This window comes from Caloenas nicobarica, chromosome 24, assembly GCF_036013445.1.
Source record: "Caloenas nicobarica isolate bCalNic1 chromosome 24, bCalNic1.hap1, whole genome shotgun sequence".
NCBI classification, from domain to species: Eukaryota; Metazoa; Chordata; class Aves; order Columbiformes; family Columbidae; genus Caloenas; species Caloenas nicobarica.
Window position 1 is genome coordinate 2,301,977 of NC_088268.1, and position 27,733 is coordinate 2,329,709.

General features: G+C 53.1%; 1 protein-coding gene across 1 annotated transcript; it reads right to left on the bottom strand.

Annotated features, from left to right (window-relative positions):
- On the bottom strand, positions 1–24,963 carry CRHR1 (corticotropin releasing hormone receptor 1). The gene is made up of 13 exons (XM_065651150.1): positions 24,916–24,963; positions 17,324–17,408; positions 8,314–8,433; positions 7,132–7,217; positions 6,001–6,107; positions 5,479–5,599; positions 5,066–5,219; positions 4,773–4,833; positions 3,809–3,881; positions 2,172–2,257; positions 543–678; positions 312–353; positions 1–141 (listed from the first exon to the last, which is right to left on the bottom strand). Exons 1-13 carry the CDS (start codon positions 24,961–24,963, stop codon positions 1–3), a joined length of 1,260 nt encoding a protein of 419 aa, XP_065507222.1.
- Positions 24,964–27,733: the final 2,770 nt, after the last annotated feature.

A 27,733-nucleotide genomic window follows, 5' to 3' on the forward strand; every position in this document is an offset into this window, starting at 1 on the left:
TCAGACGGCCGAGGACTGCTTGATGCTGTGGAAGCTGACGCGGGTCGGGGAGGTGGGGATGGACATGGCCCGAGCCACGCGGGCGCGGATGGAGTGCTTGTCCTGCCACCGGTGCCACCGCTTCCGCACGGCCGACCGGACCTGGGGGTGCGAGACAGGGGACGTTCAGTCACCACGTGGTCATTCAGAGGCACCAGCCGCCCGCATCCTTAGTCTTCCAACCCAAAATGCTACAAAAATGCTCGGCCTCCGGCTGAGCTTGTGTTTGCTTGCAAGGAAGGGTGCAGACCCACCTAACCCCTGGTGCTCACCTCGCTGTTCAGGAAGCAGTAGAAGACGGAGACGAAGAAACCCTGGAAGGAGACAAGCAACAGAGTCACTGTGGAGCTACAGCCGGCACCAGGCTCGGGAGATTTGGAGCAACCCTGGGGTTTGGGGAGGTTTGTTTTTGGGAGGGAGCAGGAGCAGGGTGTTAGCCACAGAATGGGCTTCACATCCCTTGGTGGGAGGACTGGGACAGAAGCTAACGCTGAGGACCATACCTGGAAGGACTCCAGAAAGGAGTTGAAGTAGATGAAGACGATCCTGGAGATCTCATCCTCCCCCGGGTTGACAAAGAACAGCATGTAGGTGATTCCCAGCAAGGGCAGCAGCACCAGCGTGGCCTTGACTGCTTTCCTGGGGAGAAAACAAGGACCTGAGCTGCTGCATCCCACTCCCAGCACCAGACTGGTCTGTCTGGGAACGGGCAAACCAGTGTCTGGGCGAGGATGGAGCAGAGCTGGGCTGGTTTTTTCCAATGTGATCCCAAAATGACTGGGCTGGTTTGAGCACTGGGCACCGTCTGCGGTTTCTCCATCCAGAAAAGGGTGGTGGATAGCGAAGGTCTGACCTTGAGCTGGCATGAAATGATTGCTTGGCTGATCCAGGGCTTGATTAAAAAGGAATTAAGGAGGATAAAATCATTCACACCCTTCACCGTGGGTTTATGAAAAACTTATCTCAGCTAATTAATTTGATATCTTTTCTTGATGAGATTACAAGTGCAGTTTGCGAAAAGTAATAGTGCTGATACAAGAGCGTGTGGGGAGGATCGAGGCTTGGCATCTCATTCATTTGGATTAGGGGACAAGAGCAATGCCACGTCAACAATTTTTGCTTAAAGATCCTGTTAATGGACAGATTCCAACATTAGCTGAATGCAGAAGCCATGCCCAGCAGGTCTAGGAGCAGCCATGGTAGTGGGGGATCCATCAGCTTTTTACCAAAAGCCATCATCTAAGATAAGCAGGAGCCCTGCAGGGCTGTCCCTCGCCTGGTTTAAGCAGGACTGCAGAGTACCTGCCAAACTCTCCAAATTTTCCTGTCTCAAGAAATGTTTCTGGGAAATGAAAATGTGCTTCTGCCCAAAGGTGAAAAACCTTCCCTGTCAAAATCAGGCAAATACTGGAAAAACAAAAGTCTCTCAGAACTGCTGACCGAAGCCATCCAGGCTATTTCAATAACCTTTATCTTTGCTCACTCCAAGCTGAATAATTCATCCCAGCTCAATACTCCATGATGAGGAAAGCTGGCATTTCCCAATTATAGCATCTGAATTTTTCCATTCTCAGCGGAAAAAGCCTCTCCCTTCACCCCAAACCTGCTTCTCTTGAGCCAGTACACAGTGAAGTTCCCTTATTCCTGCCCAAAAAACGATCCAGAGAGAAGCACTGATGAAGACCAAGGTGTCATCTCCTGTTCCAGGTATTATACTTCAGAGCTGCTCTGACCCTGCACCTCCCAAGTTACCTGCAGAATATTGGCGTTCCCTTTGCTGCCAAGTGGCTATTTATTAATAATTCTTACATCCATGCCAGGATTTGCAGCCCCAAGCCCAGTGAGCTGATCGGGTCCCACCAGCAAAGGCTTTTGCAAAGAGACTCAGCTCCCAAAGGTTCTTTTCAAAGGCAGGTCCAGCCATCCATGTTCTCCATCACGAAGCTCTCGCTGGCCAGGATTTTTGAACAACCCCCAGATGCAATGGCCACGTGCCTCCAGAACAGCATTTGAGGTGCTCTTACATGTCTCTCCATGCTCCCATCCCCTTGATACTTGGCTGTTCCTATCCTTCCTAATCATGATAACACAGTTTCTGCATCTGCTTTCTAGAAGGTCACTCGCGCTCTCACCTGTACTGGATCGTCTCCGACGTGGTTGAAGCGCGGAGCTTCGTCATGAGGATTCGGACGATGTTGAACAGAAAGATGAAGTTGATCTGGAAGGAAGAGGGCACCCGGTTAGCATCTGCTCCCCCAACATTTCCTCCTCTTTCCTCAGCAGGGGCAATGGGCTGTGCCAGAGAAAATGGGAACATTTCCTCTTGAACTTGATCTGGTGCCTTCTATGCCCTGGAACAGGACATCTGCATTTATTGTTTTTACAACACTGTAGCAATAAGATTTAGGAGTTTTTCCAAGGGAGTGGGGCTGCAGGACACACCAGGAGACTGGCAAGGATGGGCACGCGTTAGAGAAAGGGACGAAGGTAAATAAGTTGGAAGGGAAGGAGGAATATAAGCTGGCTGAAGGGTTTTTGGGAGAGTGGCTGCCATCACAGCAAGGAGCCACTTAACCTCTCTCCCAGCTGCCGAACCACTAATGAGGGCACGGGAAGGTGGCACGAGGAGCCGAACACAATTGACACAAATTAGAAATGGCCTGGCTACCTGACGGGCTGGGAAATGAGAAGCAGGCTCAATTATTCAGCAAGACTGGCTGGTGCTGGTTATTAGTACTGCCTTGGGTTTTCTCAGCCTCGGGGGAGGAAAATGTGGGACCTTGTGCATGGTTTTCCCTCTGCAAACACAGCCTGGACCCCCAGCACTGCTGCTTGTGACTTGCCGCTACTGCTTTTCTTTGTCCCTTCCCAAAAGGGTAAAGCCCCAGCAAATTACAGAAAAATAGAATCATAGAATCATTTAGGTTGGAAGAGGCCCTCAAGATCATCGAGTCTGGCCATAACACAGCCCTGGCACTGAGAACCTCATGTCCGTCTGTCCAACCCCTCCAGGGATGGTGACTCCAGCACTGCCCTGGGCAGCCTGTTCCAATGCCCCACAGCCCTTTGGGGAAGAAATTGTTCCCCAGATCCAACCTCAACCTCCCCTGGCGCAACTTGAGGCCGTTTCCTCTGCTCCTGGCGCTTGTTCCTGGGGAGCAGAGCCCGACCCCCCTGGCTCCCAGCTCCTTTCAGGCAGTTCAGAGAGCAGAAGGTCTCCCCTCAGCTCCTGTTCTCCAGCTGAACCCCCAGCTCCCCCAGCTACTCCCCATCAGATTTATGCTCCATACGACCCCTGGTTCAAGCATCGCTGCTCAGCCCAGGGCCAGGAGCAAAATGATGTAGATCAGGAGATGGAGTTGAGGTCCTGAGGCTTCTGCAAATGCTTGGCAAAGCACCCACCTGCACCCAGATAGTACCAGGGCAGGGATAGAGGGACTTACTGGTGCATGTGGGAGTCTGCCAGTGGGAGCATCCCTATCAGAGCGAGGTCTCCAGGCTCTCTTTCTAACCTATCTCAAGCCAGCAGGATTTGTGCATCTTATTTCTCATTGTGGGTTAGGTGTCCAAATTTGCTCAAGATACAGTTTTCGGGTGATGGGAGCCGGGCTTGCAGGGCCAGTGGCATTGCTGCTGTGGGCAGCACAACCAGCTGCAGCGAGGAGATGCTGGAGGAGGGTAAGAATCTGTCCAGGAACAGCCTTATCCCACGTGCAAAGGGGAAGGACCCTGTATTAATATTTAGCAAGCAAAGTCGCTTTGCTCTTACCAGAAGCACCAGGATCATGGGGCCTTGGTAGATGTAGTCGGTGTAAACTCCTGCTCGTTTCCCAAACCAGCACCTGCAAAGCAAAGATAAGAGGTGCTGGGGACAAGCCTGCAGTGTGAGTGACCTGGATTTACTGCTGTCCTTGCACAATTTCTGTAAGTCACTGTCCATAGGGTGAAATCACTGCAACTTAAGCTGCTGTAGCCACTCTGGATTAGTTTCCCTGGGAAGCCGGTATATAGGCGTGCATGGGGGCTTGTGGGGGTATTTATGGGCCCCATATGGATGTGGGAACTGGATATTGTAGGATAAGCGGGGACGACCTTACGTGCACACAGATCTGGGCTGAGTCAGTCCCCAGCAAACCCTGCGGGAGCTCACACAGGTGTATCCGTGTTCTGAGAGCACCTGGTTGGGTTTTGCTAAATCAGTGCTGTGTGTGGCACAGGGCTGCTGAATCAGGGGGTAGAACTAGCACCGACAAACAAGACAACCTGTCGGTCATCTAAACCTGCTCCTTTTAACTTCCCAGTCCACACGGTGAACTCTCAGGTGCCTGTTAAGTCCCCCATTAGCAAGTCTCTGTGAAAATGGTTCAGGTGGTGGTAGTTTATATCTCTGCTTGTAGGTGAAACCCCAGCTCCATTTAGCAAGCACAATGTAGGAGCTCTGGCTTAATCTTGCCTTTTCCCCCTTAAAAAAAAAAAAAATTAAAAATTAAAAATCTCATTTGTCCTTTGAAGAGAAAGAGGCAGCTGCAGAGAGGGCTCGTGTGGCAGAGAGCCTCGAGGTGAGATAAAAGAAAGAAAGAAAGAAAGAATATTATCTTTTTTGCCTCCCACCCTTTCCACGTATCCCAATTTTGTCAGCCCTTCCCGACAGGATCCATGCCTGACATAGCCCCGGGCACAACTGATCTCCGGGGAATGGGGACAGAATGGGGAATAAGAGCGATCAGACTCACTTCTCGTTGTCGTAGTACAGCTTCCCAATGGCCCAAGCCACGATGATGGGAAACGGGATACCTGTGGATGAACACAGAGATGAGTCAGGGGAGCAATGCTGCACCAAATGACGCTGTAATACCGATTTTCTTGCACAGGGCAGACCACTGGGTGAGCCAATATGCCTGTGCAAACCCCGTCCTGCTCCTGGGAGCCTTTTTGCAGCTATTTGGGTGCAAGAAGAGCTGGAGCAGAGGATGGGGATGGGGATCAGCTGTCTCTAAAACCCTCATGGGGAAACCCTGGTACTTACACCAGCCGATGCAGATGAACATCCACTTGCGGAGCTTGTCTGTGGAGTAGGTGAGCACGATGGCCGTGTGCAGGTAGCAGCCCTCACCGAACATCCAGAAGAAGTTGGTGACGTGGAAGTAATTGTAGGCGGCAGTGACCAAGCGGCACCAGACCTGCCGAGGGCATTAACAGATGTGGAGGGCGACGAGCAGAGCTCTGTGTTACGGTGGTGAAGCAGAGGCACAGAGCAACACAGAACCCAGTAGAACAATTGAACCCACGTTTCTCATAAGCCTGGGTTGTCCACCAACCACCAGACAGCCCTATTTGGGTCTTCAGGCTGCTTTTGTTGTCCCATATCTAGGATCCTCCAGCTCCCCACACACCCTAGATTATTGGAACCGGGCTCAGGCCTGGCAAAGCTGCACCTACCACGTTGCTCTCATGCACCTCTGGGTTCATCGTGAGCTGCACCACGAACCACGTGGCGTTGCGTAGGATGAAGGCTGTGATCAGGTTCCAGTGGATGATGTTCCTCAGGCAGCGGATGCTCCTGGAGAAGAGGGCACAAGGCACTGTCAGAGCGTGGTGGGTTTCTGGAGGCCAGGACTCTTTGTGAAGCTGAATGTCTTCATTGGGACCCCAAGGATGAGCTGTTGGAACCATGGCCTGGGTTAGGTGGGCAGGACCAAGGCCAGGAGGTGGAAGGCACCAAGGAAGACCCTCTGCCTCTATAACCCATGTTTTTTTTAAAAAAAAAAAAAAGCCCAACAAAACAGGAGGAAGAAAATAACCCTGAGACAGGCATGATCCCTCCAGAATGGAAAGCAGCGGGCACGGGGGACGATATGGCAAAACATGGTGGCTGGATCTGCCCCCAGCCCAAGGGCCATGGGGTGACATCCGCGGGCTCGTGCCATTGCCAGGAGCTCAGCGGCGGGTCAGGGCACTCACCGCAGGCGCATGAAGAGCACGAAGGCCACGAGAAGAGCCCCCAGCGAGACGCAGTGCCCCAGGTAGTTGATGATGACGGCAATGTGGTAGTGCAGCTTGCTCTTCTTCTGCGAGGGGTGGAAGACGGGGACAAGGTCAGCGACAGCACCGGGTACCACCACAGACCCCCCTCTTCCACCATATCACCTCCGAGAGCCATGTTGCAAATTTTGGGTCTTTTTTTTTTTTTTCAGAAAGCAACAGGAGCCCACCTGGTGCAGGACAGCAGGGATGGGGCTAACTTGGGTATGGGAGGCACCAATCTCACTCCACAAATGGCTCAGGAATTTCATATCCTAACCCTACATCACCCCTGCTCAGCATTAGGGCACCTCTGCTCCATCATCTGGGGAAATCCTGCTGAAATTCAGCAGAGCTCGCTGGCAACATAACATCTGATGTCTCAGTTCATGCCCTGTTGCCCTGGGGGCAGCTGAGAGGCTGGGATGAATTTGGGCAGAGGGAGCAGGGGATCTCGGGAAGGTGTGAGTGATAATTAAATTAATTGATTGCTCCTGCTGCTAGGCACTCACCCAACCTGTGAATTAGCAATTAACTGAGTGAGAAAACCATTCCTGGCAAGAGATATCAGCATCTTAAATACCAGAGATGGTTATCAACTGCAAATGAACAGTTCATATCTCTTCTTTGCTCTGAGGGGTGGCTTGAACTACTCAGGGGCTTGTAATTCTTGGTGTCCATTTTTTAATGCCTTTCAGCTTCCTAAATATCTCTTTATTTCATTTCCAGCAGGGAGAGATGGGGTTTGCACTGAGTGCTTGTGTCAGGAGGGGGCTGGAGGAGGGTGGTGGGGCTGGAGGGCGTGCTGCTCTGCACTCAGCGGCCGGGACACCTCACACTGCAAATCCGCTTGGATTTTTAACAGGCGTGGCTATATTTTTGGCAGGGAATGAAAATGCAATTCAAGAAGGGGGTCATATACGCTGCATGCAACCTCATATCTGCACGCCCACCCCATAGCTCCCTTGGGCCATTCCTGACCTGGGTGCTGTTGCCCTTCCAAACTCGGTTGTCTGTCCCTCACCCTCCTGCCAAGAGCCTGGGGCTACTGAGGGGCTACCGAGGTCCTACCTCTTCGCTGAGGATCTCCTGGCACTGGGAATAGTTGACCCGTGCCGCCCAGCTCCCATTCGCAAGGCACTCCCTGTAGCCATTATCTGAAAGAGAAGGGGCACGTCACCGGGTTAACGGTGCGTGGGGATGGGCACGAAGATGTGACCCGAAGATTGTCACTAATGCAGGGGTCACCGGCACCGAGCCAGCGGCGTCTTTTGTTTTGAAGTCCGATGCTGCCTTGGTCGCAACTGCAGAACCAAAAAGCCTTGGAATATTTCAGACCCACTCGAGGGCTTTTGGGTCTGCACCAGCTCTGCCCCACGGCACTGGGGGACCCCAGTGTCCTCCACCACCGAGATATAGGGGGATTGGCACGAGGTTGACTCTCTTTGTCCCCTTCCACTGCTCAAAAAATGTGTGGGATGGAAAAACTGATATTTTCTGCTGCAAGCAAGTTGTCTCTTTCAGCAAAAGCAGCACTTGGGTGGTCAGAAACTCAACCATGTGCTAGGAATGGCTGTGGGCACTTTCGAAGCGCCATCCCTTCATCCCCTGTTCCCAGCATGTCATCGGCAGTGACAAGGCAGTGACCCGTGAGCCGCAAGGTCCCCAAGTCCTTGCTCAGCCGGGGGTTGCAGGTCTCTGTGCCACCTCCAACAGCAGGACTGGCTCACTCCCCTTCCCCTGGCCCCAAAATGGGGACATCAGCCCTCTCCCCCTTCATGGCAGCGCATCCAGGAGGACCTGCTATGAATCTGCTGCCGTGAAACCACCCTCTCCGAAATTTGGGCTACGAGGGCTTTTTTCTTTTTTGCCTGATGGGTCCCACAGAGATGTATTGTCACTCATGTCCCCACAGCTGGATGGGTCCCACAGAGCACCTCAATGAGCTCTGTACCCACAGATGTATTGTCACTCATGTCCCCACAGCTGGACGAGTCCCACAGAGCACCTCAATGAGCTCTGTACCCACAGATGTATTGTCACTCATGTCCCCACAGCTGGATGGGTCCCACAGAGCACCTCAATGAGCTCCGTACCCAGAGATGTATTGTCACTCATGTCCCCACAGCTGGACGGGTCCCACAGAGCACCTCAATGAGCTCTGTACCCACAGATGTATTGTCACTCATGTCCCCACAGCTGGACTCCCCCAGCTCTCATCCACCGTGTCCCCACCAGCGCTGCCCGTCTTACTCGTGGTGTTGTACCGCACGCCGTAGAAATACTCAGGGCAGGGGCGAGCAACCAGCTGTCCCACCGCGCTCCGGGGCCAACACGTGCCGATCAGGTCTACCGAGGCGTTGCACTGGGGACCTGCGGGGAAGATGGGTGGAGAGTTAGTGGAGGTCGGTGGGCCACCATGGGCCACCTCGGGGCTGTTGAAGGTCCAAGGATTGCCCAGAGAACCGAAGCTGCAGTCCCAGCTGAGCTGAGGGGTCGCTGCAAACTCAGCCCCCCGAAGAACCTCACGGCAGACACCAAACGGGGTCCGTGCCAAGACACCCCAAAGGCCGGTTGATCCATCCTGGCCATGACTATCATCCTGAGCTCCCGGGTTAAGCCCAGCTCTGGCACAAGCCTGGCTTTCTGCCCCAGCTTCCCAAATCAGCTTGGGGTTCCTTGGCTCTGGTCTTCCAGCCCCGTTCCTTTCTTCAACCATGACTTTGGCATCCAGCCCCACACCAGCCAGATCTTCCCTTTCCCAGCGGTGACTCCGGCCTGGTGCTGGTGGGATGTTCCTCAGAGCCCCTCCAATCCTCTCACACCTCCTGGCAGCAAAAATCTCCTTCCTCACCATTCCCACTGGCCTCTTCCAGCCTTTCCTGGGAAAAAAACTCCAAGTCTGCCGCTGCTATTTCAGATTTCAAGCAGAACTTGTGTGCTTTTCCCAGCGTGCGAACGTAGGCATTAGGTAGGCCAGATTGCAGGCTTTTTTGTGTATAATTTGTGTATATTTAGAACAACATGTACTGCAGCTAAATATGTCCTAGCTACATCCCAAAGTGAGGTAGGAAGCACAACGGCCATAATATCCACATAATACAATCCTCGTACATCCAGAAGGGGCAGAGGTCGGTGCAAACCACTCCTGGGTACCAGAGATGTTTGTGCTGCCGGCGCAGAGGCAGATTTTGCCATTTCCTAAGGCAAAACATGCCAATTCACAGGTCTCTGGGTGTGAGAACACAGCGTTTCTGCTCCACCCGGACTCGATGGTTGTTGTTTGAATGGCTTTCCCAAGATTTCCTATGGATAGAGCTGGCTACAGAGCGACCGAACGAAAAAAGCGCAAAATATTGTGTCATTAATACGATGAAAGTTTTCATGGGAGAATATTTGTTTTCATGGATCATCTGAAAAATTGGCACCGTGGTTTCTTGGGGTGTTTTCAGAGCACGTTTTCAGTGCACAGAAAAGGAGGATTTTCTTCAAACGTCTTTTTAAGGGAAAACATCGTCCAAGTGTGTGAGGTGGGGAAGCATCAGAGCGTGGTGAGCGTTACCTTCTGCCTTCCATAGCTTGTGGTGAGAAATTAATTTTAACGATGACCTTTGCTTTTAGCTTTGCTAATGTGTATCGTTGCCGCAGCAACCTTCACTTTAAGTTAACTGTTTTAAGCTTGTATTTCTTACGGAACAATGCATTTAATCACATGTAGCGTGCGTGCCTGTGCTTATCTGCATCCATTAGCATTTGTTGAGCTCCGCGGTTGTTTTGACCCAAATTCGACAGAGAAATAGAGGGTCACAGAAAATGAAGCCCCTGTTTAAAATTTTATGGTAATATTCATCCAAGCAGAGAAAAACCGGAAGGTAATTGCTTCAACTGTGGTCGTCCCCTCGTGCCTCAGTTTCCCTCCTGCATCCCAGGGGCTGTGCTGGGACACGGATACAGGATGCTCGAGGGGAAAAAACAAGAAAACTCAGTAATTAAAAGTCAGCGGAGCCAGAGAGCAGCGGCAACACCACTCTCCATCAGTAAAACAAAGCCACAGCAATACCATTAATAACCAAAACCGAGAGAGATTCACGGGAATGATGTGGTCAGACAAAGGTGGCATCATTCTGTTATATGTCTGCTTGAGGATACTCCTCAGACTTCACCTCCTGCACATCAGGCTTCGCCCCAGCGCTGCTCTCAGCAGCTTTTTGGGCTCTGTCCCACCAGTTTTCAATCTGGTGGGCGGCTGGAATATTTTTCCCCGGCTCACGCTGAGAAATTCTCGATGAAGAAAAGCTGCAGAAAGCAGATGCTGCTCCTGCTGCTCTCTCCAGCATGCAGGGAAGAAAAAAGCCGTAAATCTCCTGCTGGGGAAGAGTTAAGTAAAACAGCGAAGGCGAACGGTGCCGTGAGGGCTGCGACATCGCGTTTGCCCGGCACGACCGTCTGCTCCAGCTGCTCCCCAGCGGCACGCGGCTCCCAGCGTTCAGAGCATGGAAATTACACGTATCAGTGCTAAACGCTTTCATATCTGCTTTGCGACCCATCCCTATTTGCAGGGGGATTATTCTGCCAGGTTCTGCAGACGTCTGCTCCGGCTTTCTCAGCACCGTTGGCTGCACGGACGCAGCGTTGGTCTTTGCAGCTTTACAGCAGGAAAGGTCAATGAATTTCCTGCCTGCACCCAATCCCTCCAATTTGGCTCTCTCCCACACAGAAACACGGCATTTGGGGTAGGAAGGAGCCGGTCCTGCTTTGAGACGGGAAATGTGGCACAGGAGAAGTCACTCAAATCCCTTCACACCCTCTTTCCATTGGGTTGGGCTGCTTGGAAGCAATATAAAACATTTCCTTTCTTCCGAAGCAAAAAAAGTGCCTGTCCAGGGATTTACACTGAGGCTGCTATATCACAATAACTGTCTCAGGATAACTATAGCAATATCCCTCCCGTTTATCTAAAACATCCTTCTCCAGCCTCCTCCCACCACTCGCAGAGGCCCCTGAGATGGCTCCAGGCTGAAGCCACGCGGACGCGTGGAGCTGGCAGGGTAAAGCTCTCCAGTCCCAGCTGATCTGCCAAAGATTTTGAGCAAATTTAAAGAGGATGGAGCACGTTTACCCTGGGCCAGCACCACCAGACGCGTGGCCACAGTGCTCTTGAGCTGCTGCCAGGAGGTCTGAAGCGTCATTGTACCGTCAAACCATTGCTAGGATGGTACGGAGAGGAGCAAAGCAAAGGTGGTGCTGATATAACCACGCCAGTGAACGTGTTTTTATTGCACACCAGGTGAAGTTTTGCACCGGTTCAGCATCCCAGCTTGCTGCTGTGCCCCTAGCGACACTACGGCTGCTCGAAGGGCAAAGCCTCTCTGCCCATGTGCAACGCGAAGGGTCCAGGAGAGACGATGGAAACGTGAATCACAGGCTCATTCCCATGCTTGGGAGTGATGGAGTTATTTAGCTAAGGTGTCTCAGGAGGTGCTGGCTCATATCTCTACCAGTCTTGACCTCTTAACCACAATTATCTCTGTCCATCCCTGATGTTCTCGGTGACTGCGTTGCTGCCTCTCGAGCAGGCTGAAGCCTCTGGCTCCTTCAGAGTGTCCCTGCCGCAGCATTCGCATTCGGTAATCAAGGCTTCTTCTCCACATCTAATCAAAATACGCTCGCCGGAGCCAGCATACAAAATGTCATTCGTCCCAATGTCATTTGTCCCTCTCAAGCAGCTGCACCACGCCGGTGGAACAGGAGAAACAATTTCACACCTTTTTGCCCTAAAGCAAAGGTCTTTCGGGGGGCAACGCTCTAATTTGAAGGCACAGATATGCCAAGGACGGGTGGCTCGATCCCAGCTGCGGAGCCACTCGGGTGCTAAATGCTTGAGTAACCCCTTGAGGCATTGAGGGAAATGGCACTGGGGGACAACTTATGTTAACACAGGGTTGAAATTGGGGTGGTGGAGCTGCTTGCCTTCCCTGAGCCAGGGTTGGATACTCAATACAACTGGGAGCAACTGTGTTTGTCTCAAAATACTTACATCCTTGCTCACACTCTACCTCCAGCACTGCTTTGGGTGGCATTGCGTGTTTCTATTCATCTTTGTAAGAGTCCAGCCCTTAAAAAACCCCCAGCAATCCTCACAAGCATTCAGCTTCCATGATCCTCGATGTAAAATAATTAGACAGGCTAATTAAGTGTTATGATAGCAAAGTGTATTTGTAATGAATTTTTGGCTTGTTGCTATTCACCATCACTGTCCCCTTGGGTCTTTGCTGCTATTCTGGAGAAGAATAAATAAGAGGCATCAAATTCAGCTTCTGCCATTCGTATTTGATTCATCTGCTCAATGTCGTCACTTAAGACTGATCCACGTACAGCTTATCTGGAGCGTATATATTTATTGGACATTTAATGTAGCGGGTTGGGTTTGGATCATGTCTTGTTCTCCTGATATGACCCAAAGAGTGGTTGGAGTCGTGCTGCTACCAACAGTAGCAGCAAGTGGTTTATTCCTCGGTATCACCCAGGTTTTGCTGGTGGGTGATCAAAGCAGCATAATCCCTCGCTGGCAGAGTTTTCCTCGCAGAGCCTTCTGGTTTGGCTACAACTGAACGGAGCAGCTGGCAACGATTTAACAGCACCTACTCCAAAATGCAGTTTAACTGCTGTAGCGGCTGCTCGCGCTGAGATGTGCCAGGACACTGTTTCCTACCAGAAAATCTCATCACCTTCCTTCCTCCACGACAATAAAATCTATGAATATAAGCAAGTTTCTATTGCCATCCCTGTTTCCTAGATGATAGAGCAGAATGATTCTATCGATACAAGCATACACTTAAAATATTATGATTTTTCCGTATAGATGGGTTCAAATTTTTCAGTTCCCAAACCTGCTCCAGTATCATTGCTCTTCTTCAGGGCTCAGTCACTGCCAGGACCCATCACTGCTTCTTTAGCCCCTGCTCAGCTCCTATTTTAGCATTTCTGCCTTGGTGGGAGAGATGCCAAGGAGGCTGAAGGGAAAAGAGGCGCCGATGTTGCTAAGTTGACCTTTATGAATTTAAACTCCAGTCTCTGCCCAGGGGAGTCGGGGAGCGGATGGAACGGCTGCGGCAGGAGAAGGGGCTGCGGGAGCAGCGCTTCGGGGAGCGGGTGGAAAGTCTCTTGGTCAAAGTGTCACCCGCTGGGAAATGTGTTTCCAAACCTGTCTGATAAAGTGCCCGTGAAGGTAACGCTCTCATCACCTGCTGCCGTCCTGTGCTTCTCAGCCACAGGCTCCTGCTATATCTGGACCAACTCGATTTGCTTTCTTTAAATGCCAAGCTGGCTCCCCTCCCCTCCTTGAAAAAATCTCCAGGTTTTTTTTTTTTTAAAAAAGACATTTCTCTGCAATTCTGCCTAGCTTTGGTGTCGTTTTCGTCTGCTTTAGGTGAACTTGCAGAGGCAGGAAACATTTCTTTCCTGGGAAGGAATCAGCTGTGCTCTCCTCTCTCTCCTGAGCGCACAAACCAGATTGAGGGCAACCATTTATTGCGATACCAGTTTAACAACTTGAAGGAAGGAATCGTGCAGCCAGGGCTATCAGCAATCAGGTGCCAACGCCTTGGGCTGATCCGAGCTTGAATGCTACGAATGCACAGCAACCCCGCAAGCGCGCCGAGCTCGCTCCGCTCGAGTGCTTCCCGCTGGAAAAGCCTCGTCTATTAATGAGGCAGCGGTTTCCCATCTGCTCAGATTCCTCCTCCCTCCCCTGGGGAAGCACCACGATGGGACGTGCTCCGGCAGCTGCAGCGGGACACTTTGCCCCGACGGGTGCGGTGATTTTGTCCCTCTCTGATGGGTTTGCTGGCAGGATGAGGCGAGAAGCAGCTGCGCACAAACCCCGGGGAGCTGAAATCATCAGGAAGACAAACCTGCGGTCTGAGGCGACCTGTGGGCTGGGAGCCCTTGGGACAGACACCCATCCACCCTGGACAAGGGATGCTGATCCTCGCTGCGTTCCTGTTCAAGCCTAATCTGGGAATTTTTTGCCTTCCAGATGTTTGGGGGTGCAGCTGACCCAACTTTTCTAATGCACCACATTGACCTCAAGTCCGGCCCGATCTGATTTCTGCTCGGAGGAGAAGATATTCACTGTACTGAGGAAGGCAGCCTTCCTGATGGAGTGGCCAATTGCGCATGAATGTCCTCGTGTCCCAGCACTGGCCAGAATTCGGGGCTCACCGAGAGCTATTTTTGACGCATACCTATAATATCAGGTTAGAATCATAGAATCATAGAATAGTTTGTGTTGAAGGACCTCCCCAGCTCCCCCAGTGCCCCCCTGCCATGAGCAGGGACATCTGCACCAGCTCCGGTTGCTCAGAGCCCCGTCCAGCCTGGCCTGGGATGTCTCCAGGGATGGTTCAGCCACCACCTCTCTGGCCAACCTGGGCCAGGCTCTCACCACCCTCAGGGCCAACAATCCCTTCCTCGTGTCTACCCTGACACGGTCTGGTTGGACCATCACGCCAGTGCAGGGACATTTCCCTGCGCTGGGGCCATTGTGCTTAGAGGAAGATGAGTAAATCAGTGCTGATAAGAGGGCAGGAGAAGGGAGCTCTGCGGTGCTCAGCTGCTTTGCTTTCTGGGATGGGGGTTTGCTTGCGCCCGGTGAGGATCACACCAGGTCTCCCTCCACCGCAGTGCTGTGAGCAGAGACCTTTCCAACTCCGTGCGTGAACCTCAGAGAGTGCCGGCACCCTGGTGGTACCACCGTCCAGCCATGTATCCTCATTAAAAAGTGTCAGATTAAATAATGAAGGGACTGGTGACCCGAGAGAGGGGGAGAGCCCACGCTGGGCTATTTTTTGGAGGAAGGATGCTGGGCACGGGCCCCTCTGCGCGTCCAAGTGATGCCCTGCCGAGCGGCGTGCTGGAGGACCGCTGGGCTCGTGTTATCGGCATGTGCCGTTTCCCAAGGGTTATGCAGACATTAACAAATTAAATCTCATGGCTTCGCTGCAATTCTCATTAGCGTCATCCTAACAACTCTCCATGTTAAATAGCCTCAAAACAAAGTTTCCAGTTTTGTAAATAACCCTCCCTAGGAACTGCTGTCTGAATCAGGCAGGGCTTAAATGGACCCCAAGGATAACGGCTGGCGCTGAGCTCCGCTTACCAAGCAGCAGACGTAAGATAATTAGTTTCATCTCGACCTCTTGTTCTAAGCCCCCTCCCCAAGCTGGAAGTGGCTCTTGCGTACACCAGCCCCATCCCAAATTAATGAGTTCACAGAATCCCAGAACGTCAGGGGTTGGAAGGGACCTCGAAAGCTCACCCAGTGCAATCCCCCCGCCGGAGCAGGAACACCCAGATGAGGTTACACAGGAAGGTGTCCAGGCGGGTTGGAATGTCTGCAGAGAAGGAGACTCCACAACCTCTCTGGGCAGCCTGGGCCAGGCTCCGGCACCCTCACCAGGAAGAAGTTTCTTCTCATCTTTCAGTGGGACCTCCTGTTTGCCAGTTTGTACCCATTGCCCCTTTACTCAGGGATGACAGTTTGGATGCATAGAGGCTCTGGAGATTTTACAAATTCGAAGCCTGGCATGTTGTGCTCTCCTGTCCCAGGGTGAAGTGCACCAAATCCCGCTTGGATTCACGCTAAGAAATCCCTACAGAGTTTGCAGAAAGCAGCATCCGCTGCAGATCCCTCAGCAAAGCCACAGCAGGGATGCTCCTCGCCTCTCTGCCCTCTCTCCTGGGCTCAGAAGCTTTCAGGAGCGGGTGGCAAAGGCCATAAGCTGGGTGTGAGGATGCTCTGGGACCTGCCTGCTGCCCTGGGTCGTGTATCGGCTGCTCTGTGCACAACAGAAAGTCCCCGTGGCTCCTGACCGGTTCCTCTGTGGGTCAGAGCCCACAGAGCTGGACACACGTTGCACCAGGGAAGATGAATAAGAAGAAAACGAATGCCATTTATCACAGCCTAACACAGCCAAGGATGTCCACCTTGCTGAGCAGAGCGATGAAACCTTTAGGGAGCAAAGCACATGAGTGATGAGCAGGTTTCTTGTCTGCACCGTGCCCAGGTCAGAGACACACGGGTGTTTCTATTTCCCCGGTAGTTTTGCTTTCCCTCAGCTTTCTGCTCCTTTCCTGGGCTGGGGCTGCTCTGGGGATGCTCCTTGCAGGGCTGTGGTGCCCTGGCCTCTGCCAATCAACCAGGCACTGAATGAGCTGGTGCCAAGCTGTAGTTTTTTAAGAAGGAGTATTTTAATGCCGCTGTTAATGGGAGGCGGGTGGCAAGCAGCCATCCGTCAGCACCGGGTCTCCGCAGCCATCCGTCACCCTGATGGAGAGAGCTGCTCGGAGCAGCAGGGACCGGGGCAAGCTGGGCAATCGCATAGTGCCTGCTCTGGTCTCCATTCAATCACGGGAAAAACAACTCTGCAGCATCCCTGAGCTGGGGGGGGGACTTTTCTCCTTCTCCTTTTGAGCTCCTCTCCTCTCCCTCAGCCACCTTTCCTCGCCCAAAATCTGTCACTGAACCAGACCTGTCACTGCTGAGGTGACATCCAACTCCAATCTTGAATATAGGCTAAAATCCATTTTTGGCACAAACAAACCTTAGGCCTGACCTGCTTGGATGCAAACCCGTGTACGAGTGTTGAGAAGGACTGCGGTGCCCATGACGCTGCTGGTCTCATCCAGCTGGGCTGAGCCAGCCCTGGCCATGGCCGTGTCCCCAGCAGCTCCTTGTGGCTGGTGGCTTCTCAAAGTGCTCAATGACACACACCTAGGAGCTGGGGGACAGAGGGTGGCTGAGCCCCGAGCACATGGTGGCCACACTGCACTGGCGACGTGGTCTCTGCAGAAAGTCACAACCTCCAGTTGTCACCCCTGGGCAGAGTGGTGGCAGAGGGAGGTGGACATAGGGGACAAATGTCCTGGAGTCCTTTGGCATGGCAGAGAATGGGCAGCACAGGAGCAGCGGCTGGGCAGGTGTCTCTTTGCCCACCGCCCCTTCGAGCCCAGCCCAACAGACATTTATGTTCTCTATTTTTAGCTCTCTTGAGCTCTCCATCTTCTACCTGCCTCAGCTATCACCTTGCAAAGGGGCTGCAGCAGCCAGCACAGGGCTGCAATGCGGCCTCAGCACACCCCATCTCCCCCCAAAAAGGGTCCAGGCAGCTGCAGATCAGCCCGGATACACCCTCTAGACCCCCTCCCAGCCAACCCTGCCACCGGGGTCCCCTGGGGACGGCTGGGGACGCAGGACACTCACCCGTGTGGTTGGTGACGGGCAGCAGGCTCTCGCAGTACTGCTCTTGGATGGAGGCTGCAACGGGGCAACCCCAGAGGAGAAATGCCTGTGCAGGGAGAGAACAGACCACAGCCATGGTTATATGTGCAATATGGTGCTTCCCCAGCCCCCAGTCCTTCCTTGGACCCGGCGGTAGGTGGGTCAGGTCTGAAATGGCCACATCTTGGGGGATGACACTCCCTAATCTGCATGATGGACACGCAGAACAGGCTTCCCAGCCCAGAGAAGCTGGGCTTATCTAGTCTGGGGCTGTGGGACTGATGCTCTCTGCTGTTTCCCACCCACTGATCCTCTCCTGCCCCAAATATCCCCCTCAGCAAACCATTCTGCAGTCCCTGCCAGGCCATGGTGCTTCTGCTGTTTAGCAATTTAATCAACACTTTTGGGTTTAGCATCTTTGCATCCTGAGAGCAGACAGGGGAAATGATGAGCGAGCCTGACACCACGCTCGGATTTTCAATACCTTATTAAAATCACAGCCTTGTAAGCTGTCAGTGGGAAGATGTTAACACATATCCTTAAGGAGATCCGATCCACAGTCAACTGGGTCTGGTTAAAGCCTTTTTCCAGGAGATGGGCTGGGTCAATGCTTCCAGGATGTGTCCCATCCCTTCTCCAGAGCTGCTCCCGGGTGGTTCTGCAGCCCCGCTGGATGTGAAAACCATCGACTCACACTGCATGGGGAATTATTTTGCAAAAGCTGCTTCTGAATTACAGCATCTTTGCAGGACTTTGGGGCCATTAAAACGAAGGAAGGCAATTGCAGGTCGAAGGTGGCAGAGGGAGGGTGATGTTAGACCCAAGGGGGAAAGAGGGGACCTGCTTTTTTTGCAAAACACACAAGTTTCCGCTAGAGCAGCTGCCCGTTTTCTCCTCCAGCTCAGAGAGGAGTGACATGGTGACACAGGCCTCTACCTTCCAAACTGCTCTGGGTAGGGAGGAGATGGTCCCTCCTCTTGCCCTTTAGCCATATCAGCCCTGGCTGTTCCTGCTGGCACCGCCAGCTATCCCCTGCGCCTCCCTAAAGCGCTAGCAGGATTTATTCAGACAAGGAGACAAGCTCAGCACCCACTTGCTCTTTTCCAAACAACTATTTACTGCCTTGGAAAGCTGGTTTTGACAGCGAGAGAGATGTCAGGCAGATGGAGAAACGGAGCTGAGAATAGCTTGCTTGTTGTGACTGCTCCAGATGGCAGAGGGGATCCGGCAGCAAAGCCCTGCCCTGAGCACGGGCGCTGTGCAGGGCTCCCGTTGTGGTGGTTCTGCAGGAGATGGGCACATCCCAAGTCTCTTTGCCAAAAGCTGAGACCACCCAAACCCCAGACATGGGTTAAGTGGGGTGTAACAGGGTCGGCTCCCCTCTGAGTTGATGCCCAGAGCTGGTGCCCGCCAGCCCTGGTGGCTCTTTGCATGGGTAGCCGGGACAAATGTCTTCCTCCCTAAAGGGGCTGGGATAGTTTGCCTGCCTGAACAGGCTCTCAAGTGTTAATTGGATGTGTTTTTCCTAATTGCAACCTGCTCCAGCCTGGTAGTGCCCATTCTCCTTCCAGACACAGGAAGAAGTCTTGGCACCGAGCAGCAGCACGGACCGAGCTACAGCTAGAGCGGGTGTGCATGGCTTTGCAGGCTTTGTAAATGAGCTGAAACGGCTCCACAAGGAAGAAAGAATTTTTTTTTTTAAATAAAAAAAAGGTTCCCCAAACCACAACAAATACTAATAGCTTTTTTAGCAGGCTCTGAGCCTTGTCTCATGGCCAATGCTCTCAGCAGAGCCAGAGGTTTTTTCCCTCTCCTGTCAGCCCCAGCTGGAGGGGGATAAGCTGAGCAAGGTGGATTTGCACAAGCCAAAAGCATCCTGATCTGATACCCCGAGGGTCGGGCTCTCTTCCATGTTTAATCTTTTGCGGGTTACTTTAACCCCTCCCCAGGCTTTGGAGAGAGAAGAGGTCAACGCTCCGTCCTCGAAGAGCTTCTCCTGCCAGAGCATCATTGCCCTGAGCTGCCACACGGTGCCCAGCGGGGCTCAGCCTTGCTGGGCTGGACCCCGACATGCCTCAACAGCCCCAAAACGGCGGTGGGTTGTCCTCTGCCCTCCTGGCCCTGCTGTGATATCGGCTACAGCAAATTATGCTCTGCAGTGCAGAACAGCCCTGCGACCTCTCTCAGGCTGCCAAAATCCTGGAGAGCTTCAGCTGAGCGTTCAGCTGCGCAGGGGAAGAAAAGCAATCTGATTTTCTCTAAGCAGACGTTTTGCACAGAGGTCCCACTCAGCCCGGGGAGCTGGTCCCATGGGGACGGTGGTTCTGCTGGGAGCTGCCCGCGCCCAAGTCCCCACATTGGCAGCAGCTTCTCCTCCCCAGGAGCCACCGATGGCTCCACTGCTGTCGCCTCAGCATCCATCCAGCTCCTTTCCAGGCTCTGCTGACGTCTCCGTGTCACACATACGGAGGCATCGCGGCCGATGGCGCTGGGTTAACCTGGGACCTCGCAGAGCGGCACGCTCCTTCCTTTCGCCTCCGCGTTTCCCGCGGTGGGACCCGCCAGCCCCAACCAGTCCTTGCTTCACGGTTCAGACCTCAAGACGTGATGCTGCTCCAGCATTCACTGCAGCCCACACACGGCAAGCACCAGCTGCAGTCGGTGTCCCACCACCCACCGCGCCAATGCTGTCCCAGAGGGGAAACTGAGGCACCAAGTACCACTCGCCTAAGGTCGCTCAGGCTGTGAGTGCAGCAGGTTGCTCCTCTCCAGACCCACCAGCCCTGATGCGATGCCATGGTCTGATGGGTTTTTTGAAGCCCACAAGAGGCAGGGGGTGGCCGGTCTCCTGGGCCAGGAGATGCAGTGCAGAGGGCTGAGATGGCATCAGCTTTTCGGCACAAGGATTCTCAGGGTCTCGCTGCCGGTCCGGGTGTGAGCAGCAAAATCACACACAAGCGCACACACAGGCACAGCATCAGCCTCTCTGACCTGCCACTGACCTAGCAGCAAAATTCAATTAATAGCAATTAGGAATTAATGTCCCCCTGCAGTGCTTTCCCTCTCCAAAGCCATCTGCAGATATTAATTAATATATTCACATCTGAGTCAAGCATCAACCACCCCGCCCCGTACTACCCAGAGACAGCCTTGTCCCCCCTTGATATCTCATTGCCTCGAACGAGATCGGATCAGCGTGGCAGGAAGGGCTGACAGCTCTGAGCAGTGAGATAGATGGCTCGTAGCCTAATTAGCAATCTAAGATGGGGCTTGGGTTTTCCAGGGCTGACGGGGCTGTAATTGGAGAGCCGGGCGATTAGCGGGATGAAGCGGTGGCTTTGCACAAAGCTGGAGAGGTCAGCGGGACCGATGGATGGTGATGGCCACTGAGACCCCCCCCCTTTCTGGACCTTCGCTGAGGTTCCCTGGGGCGTTAGGCTGGGATCAAGCCTGCTCTTGGCCCTGAGCCTGGTGAAAAAGGTGCCAGACCTTAGGTGTTAAATACGGTGAATGCTCAAAGAGCTGGGTGCCAACCTCGGAGGGCAAAGCAACATCGGCGGTGCGGGGAGGGCACAGAGCAGCACGTCTTGCCACAGGCTGGGGGTGGCCGTGAAAAGCCTGACCTAAGGAGCTGCCCCGTCAAATGTGCTTCAGGTGGCCAGGGCGGCTGCAGCCCCTGCAGCCCAGCGCTCCCTGTCCGCTGCGGGGGATCCCTGTGCCCTCCTCCGACTTCCAGGCGCTGTCCCCTGCAGCTGATGAGCTTCTTACCACCTCCTCAGAATCATTTGGGTTGGAAAAGCCCCTCAAGATCATGGACTCCGACCGTTCCCCCACTCCCGGCACTGCCCCATGTCCTGAGAACCTCATCTCCGTCTGTCCAACCCCTCCAGGGATGGTGACTCCAGCACTGCCCTGGGCAGCCTGTTCCAATGCCCCACAGCCCTTTGGGGAAGAAATTGTTCCCCAGATCCAACCTCAACCTCCCCTGGTGCAACTTGAGGCCGTTTCTTCTCATCCTATCACTTGTTACCTGGGAGAAGAGACCGATTCCCCCTCACTCCAACCTCCATCTGGCATTAAAACCTGTGAATCTATGAATTTAGCCATATTAGAGGGGGCCAGCCACTGTTGTGCGTAGCCAGAGTCATGGTGTGAGTATTTATGCTCTCCGCGCACACTGGATGCAGATCCTAACAAAAGAATATCAATCAACGCTAAATGAATGCCCTGTAAAAGCTGATTTATGAGCAATTAAAGGTTTTCCTGGATTAAGCTGTGGTCTCTATCGTTTGCCATAAATAATTCTGACTTCATTTATCTATTAAAGTGAGCATAGGTTTTGAGGGACAGGTGAAAAAAAGAATAATGGCATTCGGATAGTGGAAGCTAAAGGCACAAACAAGCTGGGGAAGGGGACACTGCATGAATCGAAGCCGCTCCTACGGAATCCGGATTTGCCGGAGTGAAGGCTGCTAAAGAAGAGGTGGAACGATGGACACAAGCACACAAGAGGGCTGTATTTCTAAGGCGGTTGTATTAAACTCTCCTGCAGATTGTACATGGGGGACCTGCGTGCATTCACCGATATTTTCATTTGGGGCTTGGAGATTTGTTTTCCCCAGCTGCCTCCCATGACCCAAGCAAGCAAATGAACAAAACCTGAATCTCATGCCCCCTTCTTCACCCATCACCTTTTTAGGGACATGCCCTGGGCTGAACATCCACCATTTAATTCACTCGTAATTTTCCTCCAGTTTATCCACAATCACAGCACAGGAAAGCTTGGCCCCACCAAAGTTGCATCTTCTATTGCCTTTTCAGGGCGAATAGTACAGGATTACACAGTACGATCTGCAAAAGGCCAACACCCTTTGCCCTCGGCCATCGCTTCTGGGTGGGCGAATCATTGATAAAGCAGGACACTGCAGAGAAGGAGGGTCTCTTCTATTAGCTCAAAATACAGCTAGGGAAAAAACCAAAAAACAACAGATGGGCCTCTGGGTATGTTATATCATCGTCGGGAAAAAAACACCCGCTCCTGAGTGACAGCTCTCAAGTGTTGGACAACAGCTCCTGGGCTCAGTTTGTTTGAGGGAACCCCATGCTGCTGATTTTTGCTTTCCTTGGGGTCCGGATGCCGTTCTCCAAGATCAAACCACAGCTGCAGGCTCTCTAAATGCTGCAGACTTGGACCTCAGCTCGAGCTTGTCGCTCGCACCAAACTTCTGGGGCAGCCTGGTGCAGGATTTCTGGTGAGCAGAGCTGTATTTCAGGGCAGGGTCGAGCCGGCTGTGCGGGCTCTTCTCACCCTATTTCTATATAGTCATCCTATGGCAATAGAGCAGCTATTCTGGGAACGGGCTGTGCCTTTTCCATTCACTTCTTCGCTAGAGATGCGAAACCACGGGTGTGATTTCATACGCATTGAATCAACCCTGGCTTTTAAGGAGGCTGGAAGAGATCCCCAGGGTCAGCGGATCCTGCTGCTGCAGCTCCGCATCTTACGCAAGGATTTGAGCAGCGAAGGAGTAAGGGGCTGGTTTGGGGCTTATTGATGCTGGAGCCGATCAAGGGAGAGGGGAAACCACCCCACCCCCAGCATCAAACTCTGTTTTTTCATAAAATGCTTTTGCAAACAGTTTTACCAGCCCCAGAAATGTCATCGTTTGCTGACAAGGCTGCAGGTGAACTGTTTCTTTTTAACCACTTGTTTAATTTGTTCAAATGACTCGTGGGGTGCCAGAGAGTGTTTTGCAGCGAGTTTGGCTGCCTGTCTCCTGGTCTGTCTGTCCAAACCCCCCGAGGGACGTCTGATGACCAGAGGGATGCACCAGCAATGCAGGGTGGACAAATCGAGGCTAAACTGGAGCTGCTGGCCATGTGCATGGGGAACACCTCAGCCATGCCAGGCTTGGGATTGTGCTGGGAAAGGGTCTGAATTTTGCATGCGTATATTTTTAAGACAAAGGAGGTGGTTCGACTGCAAAGGGGTGTTTTGTAGACTGGGTGTTTCTCTTTTGGAGCTGGATGGGAGAGACTTTTTCTGTGCTTGGGCTGGTTTTTTTGATTCCCTCCCAATTCCAGCCCCAGCACAGGGTTGGTTTTGCTCTCAAACTCTAGAAGCTTTTTAAGGATTTGCCCCCGCCACCTTCACAAAGAGAAACACTTAATGATGGATAGGGAAATCCCTGAGCTTGAGGAGGTTTAATAGAGGATGGGAGCTTTGTCTCAGCACCTCTGGGCTTTTTTTCTGACCACTTTCTGCCATCGGGATCTCTAATGCTGTCCCCATCTCAGACCCTGTCCCTTTTGCGCCGGGTCTGTGGCTTTGCCAATAGTGTCCCCACATATCGGCCGAGGAGGACCTGGGCTGGAGGAAGAGGTGCTGCCCTTTCTCACCTTCATTTCTTACGTCGGAGCCAAAGAAAACCTGAATCGAGGAATATAACCAGAAAAGACCTCTTGTAAAACAGGGTTAGGGGTGTGCAGTTACAGGAGAAAGCAGCTGCTAAGAAGAAATGCTTTAAAAAAAGAAAAAACCAAAAAACACGAAACAACTTGGCAAGGCAGTCGCCTGGTGCTTGTCAGCTCTTCTCATCCTTAGGTGAGAACTTTCCTATCCCGAAGGTGCAGCTTAATGCTCCTCCCTGCTCTTACTGCAAGCGATGCCGGGGAAAAAACAGCCTGTGGGGTACGAACCGCAACGGTGCAAACGGGGAGGGCTGACCCTCCGCTTTTTCTGCCTTTTTAACTCCGCAGTCACAACTGGGCCACTGAGACAGCATTTTACGGAGAGCCAGGCAATTTGCTTCCTTTTAACCCTCTTGACACAGAGGTTTAATCAAAAACCTGATCGTTCTGTTTAACTGCCTGCCTGGATTTGTTCAAATAATGTTCAGGATTTCAGCGGAAACCTTTTTGTTTCCTCAGGGTTTGGGCTTTAAGCATGCGTTAGTCTGGGAACACTTCCTTTCTCAGTGCACTCTTGGGGAGGAGGAATATTGCTTCTGACAAAGCATTTGCATTTTGTGCAGAGCTGCAAAATTAGCAGTGGCTACAGTTCCACAGCGAGCAATTTAGGGAGGGAAGTCTTGTGCTTTGCAGGTGGGGGGGGACAGGAGAGGTTTCTTCAGAAAATCAGTTCAGGGGGTTACAGTCAGGCATTGCATTTATGCTGCCCCCCATCCATCACATCCCCAGAACGGCCACCCGCTCCCAGCAGCCTGGGGGACACTGGTGGCAGCTGGTTTCACTGGGAGAGCTGGGCTGTGCTTGGGAGGACCTGGCTGCAAGTCCTCCCCGCTCGTTTAATGACCCTTTCCCTGACTCCAGCCACCCTCCCCTGGAGTTTTTGGGCATCGTGAGCTCTTGCCAAGCCCCTGTGCCTCGACTGGAGGAATTCTCTCCAGGGCTCTTTGTGTAGCGGTTTCCCCTTTTTTTTTTTTTTTTTTTTCCACTTTTCCCTTCCTTCCAAGAAATGGAAAAGTCATTGCGGAGAAAGCGAGCAGTGCAGGGTGATGGGTTGGGAAGGCAGAAGGCTCCTTCTGGGAGGAAAGGACTTAAAAGCATCTTACCTGCAGGAGGAGGAGGAGGAGGAGGGCAGGAGGAAGGCCGGGCACCATCCTTAGCTGTGCCCGGCTCTCCGGGGCATGGCTGGCAGCGCTCCCCGCTCCTGCTGGGCTCCTTCTGCCGTCGGGGATAAGAATCCTTTGGGCTTCGCGCCGAGGAGCGTGGCCGGGTCCCGCGGGGGGGGTCGGGCACCTCTCCCCTCCGCCTGCGCTCGGACACCCGCTCCCGGCTTTATAACCTCCCCCGGAGCCGCTGCTCTGCCTTCCCCCGTCCCAGCTCGCCCGCCGATGGGCTGCATCCCTCCCCAGCAGCCTCCCACTCCCCCTTCCCTCCCTCCTCCTCTTCCTCCTCCCCTTTTCCTTCCTCCACCCCCCCGCCCCTAGCGCCTTCCAACTCTAGTTTATTTTTTGTTTTCCTCTCTCCTTCTCTTCCTCAGCATCTTGAGCATCTCATCTCATCATCTCACCAGCCCAGGGACCCCCGCCCCGGCTCCCCCTGAACCAGGGACCCCCCCTTTCTAACTCCCATTCCCCAATTTTGCAGCCGCTGCTGGGGGTTTTTCCTGTGAAGGTTGTGGGCACCCATGGGTGTCTGCAAAGGGTTTGGGGCTGCAGTTTGCCAGGGGGGTTTTATATTAGGAGATTTTGGCTCCAAGGCTCTGGCAGAGTGACTGGGGAAGGGGGGCTCTCCCTCCTGCCACCACCCTTTGCAGCCCCTTTGCTGGTGAATACGGAGGGAGGTGACACTCCAGTTCCAATAGGGATGGGGTGCAACGGGCCTCAGACCTTCCTGGTGAGGGAGATGCTCCTGAGACAAGGAGAGGATGTGGAGCAGGCGCATGTAGGTCCTTCCGTGCAGTGGGGCTGTGGTGGGGGCACTTCATCATGACAAGGGGAAACTGAGTCACGGAGGACGTGGGGGCGCGCGCTTTTTCTTGTAGGATGGCAGTGAACGGGGCAGGACCAGGGCGGCTTGAGCCGACAGAGGAGGGGAGCGCTGTTTTGGGGAGGGTGGGGGCAGGAGTGGGTGGTACAGGGGAGCTGGATGATGCTCGTGGGGTCTTGGCCAATGACATTCCCCCTCCACCCGAACCCTCAGACTTTAAGGCTCTCTGTCCCCTGACACCCCTCCTCCCTGGGCTCTTAGGGAGGGGTCTCCACATCCCCTGTCTCTTGGAGACACCGTGGCCACGCTTGGGTCCATCTCTGAGCTGGATGAACCTCTGCCTGGGTGAAACCTCCTCTCCTGTGCCAGGGCAGTATCAGGGCATCCTTTCTGCACCCACCTGGGGCTTGGGTGGGTGGTCCCAGCTGCACCCACCCAGGCAAGTGAGCCAGGTTCCACCTGCCCACGGTGGCCTGCAGCGGAAAGCCAGGCAGCAGGTTATGGTTTCTCCTTTCCTTGAGGAAATAAGGAGAGCCACGGTGTGCTGCTGGGAAGGGTGTGACAGAAGACATTGCCATCAGGGTCACCATCCTGGGGAGATGAAAGATGTTTCCCCTACCTGATCCTGGTGCATCTCCTGGACCACACTCCCCACTTCATCCCAAGCACAGCCTCTGGGAATGGCTGCAAACCATGGCTTATTGCAGATGGATCAATAAAAGGGCAGCGTCCTTTGATGGATTCACAGTCAAAGCCTCTCCCCGTCTTCTCTGAGCCACTTTCTTTCTCTGGAGCACAGGAGAGGGCAGGAGGCGATCAGGGTCCTTCCTGCATCTGCTGGGCCGAGGTGAGAGTGGCCAGGCAGGGCTGCACCCCAGCCCGCAGGTGCAACACATCCCAGACCCCAAAGGGTAAATGCTCCTGGCCCGATAATTAAAGGGAATAAACAACGCAGATGTAAATCTTCCGGCATTAGCTGGATTTAATCAATTGTGTCATTGGTCTGGCAAAGTAGTCTGAAAACATGTAAAGCTCTGGTAAATGCAGGAAACTCTTTGTTTCTTAGGTGTCCTTCTGCTGACAAGTGACAGGATGAGACACACTCCAGAGCTACCCTTGCATTACCTTTCACTTCAATAAGCCCGATGGAATATGCAAAATTTTCTAAAAAAGACTTGAGGAAGCTCCCACCCCCTCGAGCAGCCTGGGCACATCGTGGGTCTAGGACACAGCTCTGGTTTTGGGGGGCTGCTCAGGGCTTTGCGCACCCCAGCGCACAGGAGGGACCTTGCAACTGCAAGCGCTGGGGACCCCATTTCCATTCCAAGCCCCTGGGGCTCATCCTCGGCCGTCTCAGCCTGCTTGTGGCCACCGAGTGGGACACACGCGATGACCACGCTCTTCTCAGGTGCCCAAAGTGCGGGGTGATGGAAGGAATGCAACAGTGGAAATCAACTGGTTTTAGTCAAGGAATTGGTTGCCAGGGACGTGAAGATAATTCCTTCCCCGTATATCAGGGAAATGTCTGCGGTGCTGTTTGAAAGGCCTAATTGAAGGGATTTATAGTAAAATGCAACTTGTCAGATGTGGCGAAGGAAAAATAAAACAGTCCCTGAGACACGAAAATCAGGCCATTCGTCATGGTTAATCTCAAACTCCTCGGTGCAGCGCGGAGACAAATGCAGGAGATGGGTATTAGGGATGGGGAGAATGAAGAGAAATATTGGATCATCCAGGAAGGAGGGAGAGGAGCGATTTAGTCTGACTTTATCTGCCTTGTGTATGTTATTATTATTATTTTATGTAACTGCATGAGGTTTAACACTCCTGTTTCTGAGCAGCTCCGCGACGGCTGCTCCGTGGGGCTGTTTGTGTGACTTACACCATCGCGATGCTCCTGCATGGTCCCTTGCAGCCATCCCCTTCCCTTGCTTGGGA

Bases quoted from the DNA above. Each gene is read 5' to 3' on its own strand.
- CRHR1 (XM_065651150.1), bottom strand. From the start codon at position 24,963: ATGGTGCCCGGCCTTCCTCCTGCCCTCCTCCTCCTCCTCCTCCTGCAG. The intron at 3,882-4,772 runs GTGAGTCTGATC...TTTGCTTTGCAG, and splicing joins CTGTACTACGACAACGAGAA to GTGCTGGTTTGGGAAACGAG. The intron at 354-542 runs GTATGGTCCTCA...GTCTCCTTCCAG, and splicing joins CCTTTCTGGAGTCCTTCCAG to GGTTTCTTCGTCTCCGTCTT.